The sequence below is a fragment of the Eleginops maclovinus genome, chromosome 10, assembly GCF_036324505.1.
Source record: "Eleginops maclovinus isolate JMC-PN-2008 ecotype Puerto Natales chromosome 10, JC_Emac_rtc_rv5, whole genome shotgun sequence".
NCBI lineage: Eukaryota > Metazoa > Chordata > Actinopteri > Perciformes > Eleginopidae > Eleginops > Eleginops maclovinus.
This window is the reverse complement of record NC_086358.1, coordinates 9,331,649-9,345,413: the sequence shown is the minus strand read 5'-3', so window position 1 is coordinate 9,345,413 and position 13,765 is coordinate 9,331,649. Positions and strand designations below refer to the sequence as shown.

General features: G+C 39.3%; 1 protein-coding gene and 1 long non-coding RNA gene across 2 annotated transcripts in view; both read left to right on the top strand.

Annotated features, from left to right (window-relative positions):
- Positions 1-5,111, top strand: part of LOC134870854 (potassium voltage-gated channel subfamily H member 4-like) — a 33,295-nt gene extending 28,184 nt beyond the window's left edge. Inside the window, exons 13-16 of the mRNA XM_063893333.1 lie at positions 269-648; positions 1,512-1,603; positions 2,302-2,378; positions 3,163-5,111. Coding sequence (XP_063749403.1) covers positions 269-648; positions 1,512-1,603; positions 2,302-2,378; positions 3,163-4,167 — 1,554 coding nt within the window. The 3' untranslated portion in view covers positions 4,168-5,111. The remainder of the gene's footprint in view (positions 1-268; positions 649-1,511; positions 1,604-2,301; positions 2,379-3,162) is intronic.
- A 1,377-nt stretch (positions 5,112-6,488) lies between these two features.
- On the top strand, positions 6,489-7,173 carry LOC134871053 (uncharacterized). The gene is made up of 3 exons (XR_010166631.1): positions 6,489-6,658; positions 6,753-6,863; positions 6,957-7,173. It is a non-coding gene; the product is annotated as an uncharacterized LOC134871053 (long non-coding RNA).
- The last annotated feature ends 6,592 nt before the right edge of the window (positions 7,174-13,765 follow it).

The following is a 13,765-nucleotide window of genomic DNA, read 5'->3' as shown; positions in this document are numbered from 1 at the left end:
ATGTAAGCTTATAGTTTTGTACTCACAAGCAGAATTATGTGATTAAAATATTATCAGCGCTAACTCATTACAATCTCAATTACAAAATAATTGCTCTTTATCAGCAGCTTTTACATTTAATATTTCAGTCTTCATGTAATTATGTGTTGAATCACCATGCTTCAGAATAAAACAAGTAGATTTAGGATAAACTCACACCTTGGTAATGAAAGTTCCAATAAAAAAGGTCCAGTTATTATGTTACATGTTTTATTTACTGTTTTTGCAGGAATCCAGGCTCTCTTCTATTGTGGAAACAAAGGGGGATGACCCCGATGACTTCCACCTCTCTCCGGCTACCCGCACCCGCCGCAACCTCCTGCTGCCCAGCTTCAGCAGCCCTGTTCGCCGCACCTCTCTGGGGAACCTCCTGGGGGATGAGTTGCGGCAGTTTAATGCTCTGCGGCGCTGCCGTTCCCCCAATCTCAGTCGTGCCGTCCACGGACAGAGCTTGTCCCCACAGCTGCCGTTCAAAAAAGAGCACAATTCCTCCCCTCAATCCTGCACAGCCTCAACTTCAGCTCAGGGAGCGCCGGGGGCCGAGCAAAAGCCTTCAAAGCTGCTTATCCCAACCGTTACCTGCTTTGGACCCCCTGATCTCAGTCCCAGGTATTGAGTAAATTCCAAATGACTTTTTAAATGTTGAAAAAAATGTAATATTTTAACACCCATTAATTTATCGTAAGGCAATACAATGCAATATAGGAACAAAATGCAACCGTAGTGCTAAAATGTCTTGTTTATATTGGTATCACACTGTTTGTGTTTTTCGTTCAGCTTGCATTATGCTTTTATCCAAAGCAACTACATTATGTGCATTCAACCATGAGGAAACTAATTTGGAACCGTAAGTAAATTAGCTTTAAATAAGCCACATTGTTTGAGGTGCTACACACATTTTCAAGAGCCATTTTCAATTATATTACATGAAGTAATAATAGTTTAATTTCCCCCCCTTAAGAAATAACAGAACAATGTATTTACTAACCTGCCTGTGTCATTGACATCATCTAACTAGATTTTGTAGACCATTTTATGCCTACATATTCACCATTTATGATGGTCTTAGACGGATTAAAGTAAGGTGTCGCAGTAACAGACACCTAAAGTCATCCCACAGATACTTGTATTATCCACTTAATGTAAATGGAGTGTATCTGCATTGCATATTTCAGCAGATGTCACTGCATTTCATTACCAGAGCACCTTATCCTCTTGCCCCAACCATCTGTATTCATAATGTATCCCTGAGTCATCCAGTAAGTCCGAGATATAGGTAAGTGCTGGTTCAGAGAGCTCGGGTATCCGCCCCTCCAGACCGGGCTCTCCTCCTCATGTTCAAACCCACATGGGCCATTGCCAGCAGCAGATCTCATGGCCCAATCCAGGGCCGTCTGATAGCTCCGATGATAATTGAAAAAGCTCTACTGTTACATTAACTCCAGCTTCTCCTCTTCACCCCTCCCTTCAAGGCTTGTAGACGGTATCGAAGACAACGGACATGCATTCCACTTCAACGTGGAGCACAGCGGGCCCAGAGCCAGCGCAGGAGGCAGCACCCAAGGTAAGCCAAGCCCGCCTCCAGCTGCGAGGGTCACCCGGGTGCCAGATGGCTGGAGGTAAACTCAAGAGGTCAAACTGTGGATCCAATAATGTTCCCCACGTCCTTCTGAGGGAAATATGAGAGGGCAGGGGAATCAAATGACAGCCATGTGTCCAAAGAGCCAGAGAACATGTTAAAGGACAACAGGGGTCAAAGCAGCGTACAGAGTGTGACCTGAGCTTTTACTGATGATTGCTATCATTCTGGGATTAGAATCACATTCAGTTCAGAGGAAATCCAACAAATTTACTTTAGCTTGACAAATGCCTCAGCAAGAGTAAACTGTAGCAATACTGTAGATGTTAAAGGAACAGTTTTTAAATAATTGTTGTAGGATAATCCTCCATATCTGTGTTTAATTTTTCTGGCCATCCTACAGCGCCTCCCAGAGGATTGCTTGCATTTTGTTAATTTTGCTACTGTGGTCTGTCTACTTCTCATGTTTAAAGTCTTCCCAAGCTTCTCTCTTGGAGCTCCTAACGTACTGCAGCAACAACAAACTTTCTACAACAGCCTGTGTAAACCCTTACTCAGGATAAAAGACACAAAGATATAAATAATAACTTGATAGCCCCTCAAAATAGTGCTTTGGCAGTCATTTGCAGTGATGACGTGTCATTTTGTAGAATCTCAACTGTTCCTCTTCTTGTTTTATTCAGACTCCAGGGACGCTAATGTCGCTCTGCTGCTGGAGACAGAAGAGGTCAGACACAGTATTGGTCAACTCAACCAAAAGGTAAGGTACAGCCCCTTTACCTGAAGTAACATTGATGAGATTTTGACAAGGAAATATAATGTTTCAGTCTTAAAATGAACTTCAGTGCAGAACAACCGAATGAGAAGAAATTCAAAATATTTTTTCTGGCATCCCATCCAGAATCAGCCTTGTTTGTAGGGAGGGAAGTAGTATTTACTTATATCCCTATATGCTCTGCATTTTTCATCTGAATGTAAATAAATCTAAAGGACGTGCATTGGGAGGATCCAGATGGGCCCAGGTAGGTGCTGTGTGAGGTTCATATTAATTAATCAGCAGGGCACTTCTGCAATGCAGGGGCTAGCCAGGAGTGCTGACTCGTCAATCTCAAGAGAAAAATAGCTTTAGATGACAACCTAGCTCTACTTTTTGCCCTCTTTTCTACTTGTTTCGCTCTCTTGTGCTCAGTTTCCTGTCGGCTTCCTTCCCTATTTGCGTCAGTTACTTCCCTTTGTGTCCCTCTGGATTTGCCTACCGCATAAGAAGCCATTTTTAAGGGGATTAAAAATGGTTTGTTTCTTTTTTGGGAGGACATCTTAAAATTATACCTGGACATCAATCCAATAATAAACCTCAAAGATAGACGCTGAATTATTCAGCCAGTGGGTGCTGGGTGACTCAATTGGGCAGAAGTGTTTATTATTTTTGTACTTTGAAGCTTTTACCAAATTTGCTCAGTTTAATATTAGAAAATGAAAGGTAGGCAACAATTCGCTCCAAGCCTGGGAACATTACAACTAAACTTTGTGCCCTCTCTTCGCAGATGGGCACACTAAACCAGGAAGTATCTGAGCTCACCAGGGGCCTGCACCACATGATGCATCTCCTCCAGTCTCATCTATCTGTACATAACTACAAAGCCTCACATCAGTATGGTGTCCAAATGGTGTCTGGCCACCTCACCACCCCTGAAACCGGTATGCCCTTCAACTTAGCTTCAACCTGCCACCTCCATAATGACCCTGGGATCCACCAAAGTGTCCCACATTCTTCCAAGTTGTGCTATGGTGAAGCTGCTGAGACGCAAACAGAGAGAAACCAATCCTCTAGTCTGCCTGCCAATTCTTGTCTCTCTACAAACTCTGCATCTATTGGGCCGTGTGACAGCTCTGAGAGCGTGAGTACACATCTGCGGACCAGCCCTCCTCTTCTGAGAGTCAGCCAGTGCTTCCAGGGTGGATGCCCCGACCTGGCGCCTGATCCTGGGCACAAATACTCCGACAACAGACCTCTAAGTTCGAGCCCTACCGCCATCAGCCAGTCCCAGCCCACTCTGTGCCTGCAGCTTTCCAGTGAGAGTGATGAATACACATGCCTTTTGTCCGGTGCCCGTTCAGATACGTCCACACATAGCCTGCTGGACTCACCACCCAGCTCCTACCCCCACCTCTGTCTGCCCCCTGATTTCAGTTGTTCACAAGTTTCACGGAAGGACACTTGTGTTCTGATCTCTTCCCCAACATCCCATAATCTGATACAGGATAACTCCATCTTCCACATGGAGGACTTAAACCCCTCTGCCTCTCTACCCATGTTGCCACTCCGCCCTCTTGGATCCTCCCTGGATTCAGGATCGGATGTTGTAGAGCCCAGTCTTCCTCTGGGCGACCCGTCTGCCATCGAACACACCAGTCTGGAGTGCCTGCTGGGGAATGGGGGGGACTCTATGGAGAGCAGGGACAGCGAAAGTGTGTCATCCCGAAGGTCCAGCATTGGCGTCCAGACTCAGAGCACAGAGCAGTCGTGGTGTCTGGACCTCACAGATTAAACTGTTTCAGGCGCAGACTCACTGACTTGAGGAAAATAATGCAGCTTCTTACAGTGTTCAAAGAGATGGAGATTGTCAATGTGTGCTGAATCTCCCCGCTCTTAATTCCTGGGCTTTCATATTTGTCAATCTCCAATTTTCACAATTTCTATGCAAAAGCATGTAATTTGTGCATTATCCTGAATTTACTGTGTGTCTTTAAAAAAAAATCCAGTATATACTGTTTGTTTTTTCCAACATCCTTAGGGCAATTTGCTGTTGATGATACCTGTTACCTCCTTGCATGGTAAAGTTGTTTATTCTTTTTCCTAAGGAAAAGGTTTCCAAATCAATGTGTAAGCATTCTACATGACAACCCGTTGATTGTGTACATGGATACTGTATTTATAAGGCAGGCATGTCAGAGGGGCGGGACGTTTTTAATATGCGAGTGAACAAAAAAGACATATATAGGGAATAGAGTTAGTGCATCACACAGCGTAGGTGTTTATTGTTTTAAATTGAATGTTTTTCTCAGTTCAGTATTTTTTATTTCGGAGTTCTTGATCCATCCCCACTAAGCAGGATAAAATACATAATTTATGACTATTTTGATCTCCAGTTTTATGCGCTCCTAAAGATAGTGAATACATTTCCTCACCAAGACATTATATATAAGTAGTTTTAACTGCTTTCTCAACACAAAACAAATGTTGAACATGTATTTCTCAAGGATTTGCGATTCTATAAAAAAGACTTAAATTAATACATATTTAGAGGAAAGAAATATCAGATTAAATATTTAGTTCTATCATTAATTTACAAAATATGAATACCTCCTGGGAAAACAACTCAATATTCAGAGTATTCAGGAACGTTGTTCTTTTTGAATGATTTTTCCTTAGCTGACAAAATAAAGTATGCAGAAAGGTATTGAATCTTCCCTGACTTTGGTGTGACTCTTATCTTGATTTATCTCATTTATTTTTTCTTGAAAACCAACTTTCTATGAACAACTGCCTAGTGGGAATGAAGTATGTTCAGGCTATCTTCAGAATTCAGGCGCTTTCTGTTATTTGATAGAGAGATAACAGGAAGTACTGACCTGTTTCTGAACATTCATTAAGGTTTTGTTTTCTGCGTTTGTGTTTGACAGGTTGTTGTCCATTTTCCCAATGTTCCAAAGTATTATTGCATGCATGTAATTGGGTGTGTTATTCAATAATTACTTTCCAGAGAAAGTCTCACATAGTTGTGGTTTATAAATGCAAACACGTAAGTCGACTTGTTCGTTGGTACTGTAAAAACTGAGTCAAACAAGTTTTACACAACCTTTCTGAACCCCCTAAAATCTAAATTGAAAAAATCTTCATCACCTCCAAAACACGTGATTTATTTGTACCAATAAAACTTACTTTTAACAAATAATTTTATCATTCTAAAAGCTGTTAACAAATATAAAACTGATGAATTATTTCAACAAACTCTTAACTACTAGGATGTTTAACAAAAAAGAAGAAAATGTCTGCAAATTAAATCAGATATCAAGTAAGAACAGAGTAACACGGAAAGTCACCAGTCGCCTTTATCTCAAAAAAAAGAAAGGATTTGCAGCTGTTGTTTCTCTCATTAGTGTTCAGTGAATGCTCGTTTATCTCTTCTTCTTTTTTTAGCTTGACTCTCAATCTGATTATATAAGATCCTACAGTGTCTTTCATGTGTTTGGAGAGAAGCAATGTGCTCAGACAAGAAACTCAGAGGTAAACTCCTGAAAACATTAGTGATCCAAGTTTATTCTGGGTGTTTCATGTCCATTGGCTGAGTTTCAACAGGTCATCTCAAAAGCTCAGTTTTCCAATTTGCACACAATGTGACAAAAAGGGTTGTGTTTTCTCCTTATGATGGCATTCTGGTTGTTATTATTATTACATTTGATTTGATACTGTGTATTTTACTATCAAGTACAAAGAAAAATCAGGTGGAAAACAAAGACAGAGAGGAAACATCCCATTATTTCATCATACTTTACTTTCAAATCTCACTCGGTTTCAGCAGCTATGTTTCTCAGACCGGTTTAATACATAACATCATCGCTTAGTCACTAACTTATTGCAAAAAGCTGACATTACTAGGAACAATTTGAATAACGGTTGTACTAATATGTCTACTGTTTGTGGTTTTATGCTGTGTATTGGTTTAGGGATGCAGTGTGCGCAACAATGCATCCCTAAACCAAGTCGTTGTGTAAGAGTGTGTGTGTGACGCTCTTACTCCACATCCTATGTAATGCAACATTTACACAACTACAGTGTATATAAAGGGAAGCAGGGTACCAACACCACAGAAGGAAAATTCATCAGGTGAGATATCTTTGTGTTTTGTTTTTGGTGCTCTGATGTTTCGTTTCTCACACTTCTTTTCTTTTCTTGAACAGAAACCATTGTCCAGATAAATCCTGAAAACATGAAGGCTGTGATTGTTGCTTGTGTTGTTTTGTTGGCTGTCAGCCAGAGTGAGTTGACCTGCAGTGTAATTGATCACAAATTAAAATGAAGTTGCAGTGATTTAGTTCGATTAGCATGATGGAGATATGTTTTCTCTTGCAGGTGAAGCATTGAATTGTTACTGTGGAGGTCTGCAGAACTGTGGAGGCACCCAGGATCACTGCACTGGTAGAAGCTGGGTTTGTGCCAAAGTGATCAATATTGTTGGATCCAGTAAGTGCTTTTCTATGCCACCGATAATTCTATTATTAAAACAAAAAGACAAAATATATTACCGCTAATTCTACATCCTGTCTTTTCCCACAGATCCTAACTTCTTGCAGGGCTGCATGACATCAACTGACTGCATGATGTTGAATCGTCCGGGTTTATCCTCTTCCACTTGCTGCAGCACTCATTTGTGCAACAGATAAACTATTATCAGCATCTCGACCCACATGAGAAATAACCTCTGAGAAATAATAAGCAGCTGTCTTGTAGTGTGTGTTCTGGTATACACATAATAAAGAGAATGTGTTTCTAATGTTGCTATCCTTCTTCTTTTACTCTTGTTCAAATTTAAAGCATGAACGCTGTTTTTGTGTCCTTTTATTTTTATTAATGGTTACAAATGCATCAATGTAGAGCTCTATTCGACCACAAATGTTACAATAATCAGCTATTACAATTTCACCAGTTTTCTTCTGCTCAATTTACAACACTAATGCAGGACACGGTTCTCTCAGAATGATTCACATGTTTTCTAAGAGGAGGCAACACGATGTTTTTACAAGCAGGGTTGGATACAGGTCTAAAAAAAATTAAAAAATACCATAAAAATATCTCTTTACAACAGGATTGTATTAAGTTGATCAGTCAAACAAATATTAAAAGTAAAATAACAAAGACTTTCTTTAGTCAGTCCAAGAATAAAGTGTAGTACTTTTAACAGATGCTCTGTCCTGCTCTAAAGGGAAATTGATCATTTCTGTAAATAAATATAACAATTGAATACAATATACTGTATATTTAACCACTTATTTATTTTAAATCGACACCACCAGCTAAGGTGTCTAAAAATGCGAAAATGTACCAAAAAACAAATACAAATCTTATCACAACATACACTTACTCTCCCAAAAACTTGAAACGTTGTCTTAAATAAATATATTATGGAAATAGATAACACATCATTATATTAGGTTAGTTGAAAGCAATAATATTAAGTTTGAATTAAAAAATACAATTATGTGGAACCTGTTGACATTATACATTTAATTAAAGTCACTGTTTAAATGTTTCAGTGTAGTGAGTCAACTTTTTCCCAAACATATGTTGAACTTGTAACTGTCACGATTTTGCAAGCAAAGGCCCAACGGTTGTTGTGCCACTTTAACATTGCACACCAAATCTTATGGTGTGGCAAACGTCTGGTGTTCCACACTGTTTTCATCCTAAACTTCCGTCCTGCCTCTACCGGCATTTGAGGCATTTTGAGGAGCATGTTTCAGTTTTGTCTTTCTCAATCACATTGCACCACCTTGTGGTAGGAAACCTCCAGTGTGTATACCGCTCACTTTATCATGTGGTGATAATGTGTGTTAACAATATTATTTTACAGCTCACAAACATGTTGCCATTACATGCTCATTGCATCTGTATTCTCTGGTATGCAATCAACCGATATATTGATAAGAAATTCTAAAATGGAGAAAAAAGAGTGTGTGTGTGTGTGTGTGTGTGTGTGTGTGTGTGTGTGTGTGTTTGTGTGTGTGTTTGTGTGTGTGTGTGTGTGTGTGTGTGTGTGTGTGTGTGTGTGTGTGTGTGTGTGTGTGTGTGTGTGTAATGCGTTCAATTACGCTGACTGACACATACAGTGGGGCAAAAAAGTATTTAGTCAGCCACCAATTGTGCAAGTTCTCCCATTTAAAAAGATGAGAGAGGCCTGTAATTTTTATCATAGGTATACCTCAACTATGAGAGACAGAATGAGAAAAAAAATCCAGAAAGTCACATTGTAGGATTTTTAAAGAATTTATTTTCAAATCATTGTGGAAAATAAGTATTTGGTCAATAACAAAAGTTCATCTCAATACTTTGTTATATACCCTTTGTTGGCAATGACAGAGGTCAAACGTTTTCTGTAAGTCTTCACAAGGTTTTCACACACTGTTGCTGGTATTTTGGCCCATTCCTCCATGCAGATCTCCTCTAAAGCACTGATGTTTTGGGGCTGTCGCTGGGCAACACGGACTTTCAACTCCCTCCAAAGATTTTCTATGGGGTTGAGATCTGGAGACTGGCTAGGCCACTCCAGGACCTTGAAATGCTTCTTACGAAGCCACTCCTTCGTTGCCCTGGCGGTGTGTTTGGGATCATTGTCATGCTGAAAGACCCAGCCACGCTTCATCTTCAGTGCCCTTGCTGATGGAAGGAGGTTTTCACTCAAAATCTCACGATACATGGCCCCATTCATTCTTTCCTTTACACGGATCAGTCGTCCTGGTCCCTTTGCAGAAAAACAGCCCCAAAGCATGATGTTTCCACCCCCACGCTTCACAGTAGGTATGGTGTTCTTTGGATGCAACTCTGCATTCTTTCTCCTCCAAACACGACGAGTTGAGTTTTTACCAAAAAGTTCTATTTTGGTTTCATCTGACCATATGACATTCTCCCAATCCTCTTCTGGATCATCCGAATGCCCTCTTGCAAACTTCAGACGGGCCTGGACATGTACTGGCTTAAGCAGGGGGACACGTCTGGAACTGCAGGATTTAAGTCCCTGGCGGCGTAGTGTGTTACTGATGGTAGCCTCTGTTACTTTGGTCCCAGCTCTCTGCAGGTCATTCACTAGGTCCCCCCGTGTGGTTCTGGGATTTTTGCTCACCGTTCTTGTGATCATTTTGACCCCACGGGGTGAGATCTTGCGTGGAGCCCCAGATCGAGGGGGATTAGCAGTGGTCTTGTATGTCTTCCATTTTCTAATAATTGCTCCCACAGTTGATTTCTTCACACCAAGCTGCTTACCTATTGCAGATTCAGTTTTCCCAGCCTGGTGCAGGTCTACAATTTTGTCTCTGGTCTCCTTTGACAGCTCTTTGGTCTTGGCCATAGTGGAGTTTGGAGTATGACTGTTTGAGGTTGTGGACAGGTGTCTTTTATACTGATAACGAGTTCAAAAAGGTGCCATTAATACAGGTAACGAGTGGAGGACAGAGAAGCCTCTTAAAGAAGAAGTTACAGGTCTGTGAGAGCCAGAAATCTTGCTTGTTTGTAGGTGACCAAATACTTATTTTACAGAGGAATTTACCAATTAATTCATTAAAAATCCTACAATGTGATTTCCTGGATTGTTTCCCCCATTCTGTCTCTCATAGTTGAAGTGTACCTATGATGAAAATTACAGGCCTCTCTCATCTTTTTAAATGGGAGAACTTGCACAATTGGTGGCTGACTAAATACTTTTTTGCCCCACTGTAAGTTCTCTGATCTCAAACTTCTACCCTTTTTTTCTTTGCAGGGACGTGTAAAAATGTTATCCAAATCCAAAATCAATCTTTTAAATGAGAACATGAAACAGACTCCCTAAACGTATCCTGAATTATCTACAAACATTTTCCTTTTTTCTGTTTGTAGTTTTTTAGTTTTCTCATTTCCCAATACAATGTTGCTTCGTTTATCTGAACATGTTCCTTCAAGTGTGTTACTGTTGCGAAATAGCTTCTCTGATTTTGACAAAAACAACTGGAACATGTTCCGGCTCGCTGCTTTAAAACAATCCAGTAAATACACTTTGTACTCTCTTTATCATGTTTGGTGTGATCTGTTGATGTTTGTAAGATAGTATGATGCAGCTATATCAACATTGCATATACTGTACACACACTCTTACACACCACACCACTGCATTTTCTGTCTTTATTTTGCTTTGTTTATGTTTTATTCTTAATTTGCATCAGTTTTCTTTAGTCTTATTATTTTTAGTTTTCTACCTGTCAATACATTTATGTGATTTTTTAAAAATGTTTGTATATTTAATATTGTGCAAATGAACTTGAAACAACTGTTCATCTAAAATACTATGATGACAGTGCATCTGGTTTAAACAGAAGAACAATCATTTGTGGTTTCGAAAATGCAGCAGTATCTTGTTTACAATGGTTTAACATTCCATAAAGGCACTACATTATTATTTTAGGTGGAGGTAGGATTTTTATTTCCAGGTGAAACGTTGAAGAGTTACTGTTTAGGCTCCTCAACAACGTGTCCAGATCCTGTGGAGACCTTCTACGGTTCCAAGCAAGTCTGTGGCAGCATCACTCTTAATCCTGGAGCCCGTAAGTAAAGGTTTCAGTGTACTACTGAATACATTCTTTTGAATAATTAAACTTGTAGATGGTGCCTTTTAATCCATGCTGTATTGTCCCATGTTTTCACAGACAGCAGCTTCTTTAAGAGCTGCTTGTTCGTAAGCGACTGCATACGGCTGAGTAATTCAGACAACAACAGCCACTTGCTTCAGACAAGATCTGTGCAATAAATCAATGTGCAACGGAAAAATAAAAGAAGAGTAGAAAGAATCATGCTACACATTTTCCTGTAATAATAATATTCTACCTTTATGTGCTGTGTACGTTTCCATTCTTATAATAAAGATCAATCAGTCACAAAGTTTGCCTTGTCACTGTTTTCATTCAATTTTTCTATTGGTATTACAAAACAACACAAGTCTCAATGTTGTTACAACTTACAGTTACTTCTTTAAATAGAAAACTCTGAGTCTGTTTGGCAGCGTCTCATTATATTGTATCCACCAATTTCCAGGAGGCTTCTTTGGTCTGGAATCTACAAACAGCTTCTCTGATTTTGGCAAAAACAACCTAAACATGTTCACAAAAGTCAGCCACACCTCTTGGAAGAAATCCAGTTAATATACTTAAAGCTAAAATACAGTTGTCAGTCTAAACCTTCCAAATATTATACATTTACTTTCATTTTAACTGTCCTTATGTTGTAAATCTTTCATATCCTTATTTGTGTGATCTGTTGAGGTTTTAAAAATGAGATGATGTAGATATTTTATCTTTGCATACTGCCCTGTGAACGACATAGTACCAGTATTGGGAAACTGTTCTAGTTTTTAGAACAACTTGTCCATCACATGTGTTTCTTGTTTCAAAGTGAATGATTAACGGTGGATTGATTCAATTGCTCAATACTGTAAGTCCCAAGCAGCACAGATCATAGGAATCAACAACGCAGTGGGAAAACACATGGTGAAATATCGGTGAGTTTTTTTCAAATGTGGATTTATTGAAATGCTTCCTGTCGTGGCATTTTATTTCTCACCTTTGCTTTTTTCATATAGAGATTTGTGTACAGACTGGAGAAAACATGAAGACTGTTATTCTCACTCTCATGGTGTTGGTAGTGGTCAGCCAAGGTGAGCTTCAGGAAAAACAAAAAAACTGCAATATGTACAATTCAATCTGCTTTGTTGACATGAGTGAAACAAGGACAATATTCCAAAAGTGTCGAGTTATAACAAGAAAGGAAAATAAATATTCAAAAAATCTACTCAATACCAAAAATATATTTGGAATTGTGAGTTGTTGTGTAGTGTGTCTGTTTTGAAATTGTATTTGAAACCAGTAATGGTTCATGTGTTTAACACTGATTCTACAGCTAAAGGACAAGTTTTAATGGCTGTAATAATGCAGCATTCATTTTTACACAAATGATTGAATTTCTTCCCCAGGTGAAGCGTTGAGGTGTTACTGTGGAGGCACCCCCAGGACATGTCAAGGTTCAGTTGTAACCTGCGATTTAGATGAAGTCTGTGGCAGCATCCTCGTTTCTGCTGGACCCCGTAAGTATAGGCCGTTCATTCTAGTGTGTTGTAAACAATTAGGAATACAAAAGTTCAGAATCATTACTTTGATTGAAAACTTGTAGAAGTTGTCTCATAATTCACGCTGTGTTTTTCATGTTTTCACAGGTCCCTACCATATGAAGGATTGCATGAAAGCACATGACTGCAAGCGGCTGAGTAACTTATCAGAGTATGTTCACGGCTTCTGCTGCAGCCGAGATCTGTGCAACTGATGAACTGCCTGCAACACATCTTCCAGTATTTGAATAATAATCTGCCCTAATGTACTGTGTACTTAAGAACTCTCAAAATAAAGAGGAATCTGTCACAACGTTGCCTTGTCCCTTTTTCTAACTCTTGTTCTATTGGTATTTAAAAACAACATGAATCTCACTGTTCAGGTGTTTTAATTTAACACAATTTCCACACTTGAATAGCCTTGTTTGTGTGTTGTTCAACTAAATTACAATTTGAAATGTAGATCTTTACCATGTTATTATGGATTGTGTTCATTGTATATGTTTGGCTGTTTAGCTTACTGAGTTTTACAGGCGAACATAGGTGTCCAGTCAAAACTGACCTAATGTAATTTTAAAACACCTTTTTTTTTTGCCCAGTGGCTTTAATAATTTGAATTTCATAATTGTGCAGTGCAGGGGTGTCCCAACTTTTTTAACTCAGCCACTCACAGAAAAACATACATTGGGCTGGGCCACTCACTAGAGGTGAGGTATATTGCCTTCTAAGTTAAGTTATAAGTTAGCAAAATCTATCAAATGTAGGTTAATTATTCTTGATACTCAGCAGCTCATTCCTAAAAAACAGTTGCCTCAGATTGCTTATAATAAGGGGAAAAGTGAAGGGTATATTTCAATCTTGTTATGCTAATAAGCTATTGGGCTTTTTATTTGATAAATTATGATTTGTAAGACAAAGTGTTCATCTTAAATGAACAAATGAATGCTACTGTGTAATATATGTGAACATAAATAATTAAGAAGTACAATATAAGACAAGCACAAGATTTATCTGTGGGCCATATTCTTGAATTTGCTGAGGGCCGATTCAAAATGGACAATGGGCCGCATTTGGCCCCCGGGCCACAGATTGAACACCCCTGGTCTAGTGTTATTCAAGGCAGTTTGTGCTTCGTCAGCTACGTTGGAGATGCTACACTGTGTTTTAACTGTAGGTTGTGCTTATTACAAAAAACAATGAATACACAAGAATGAGTGTAACAACACCCCCCCCACACACGGAGTTA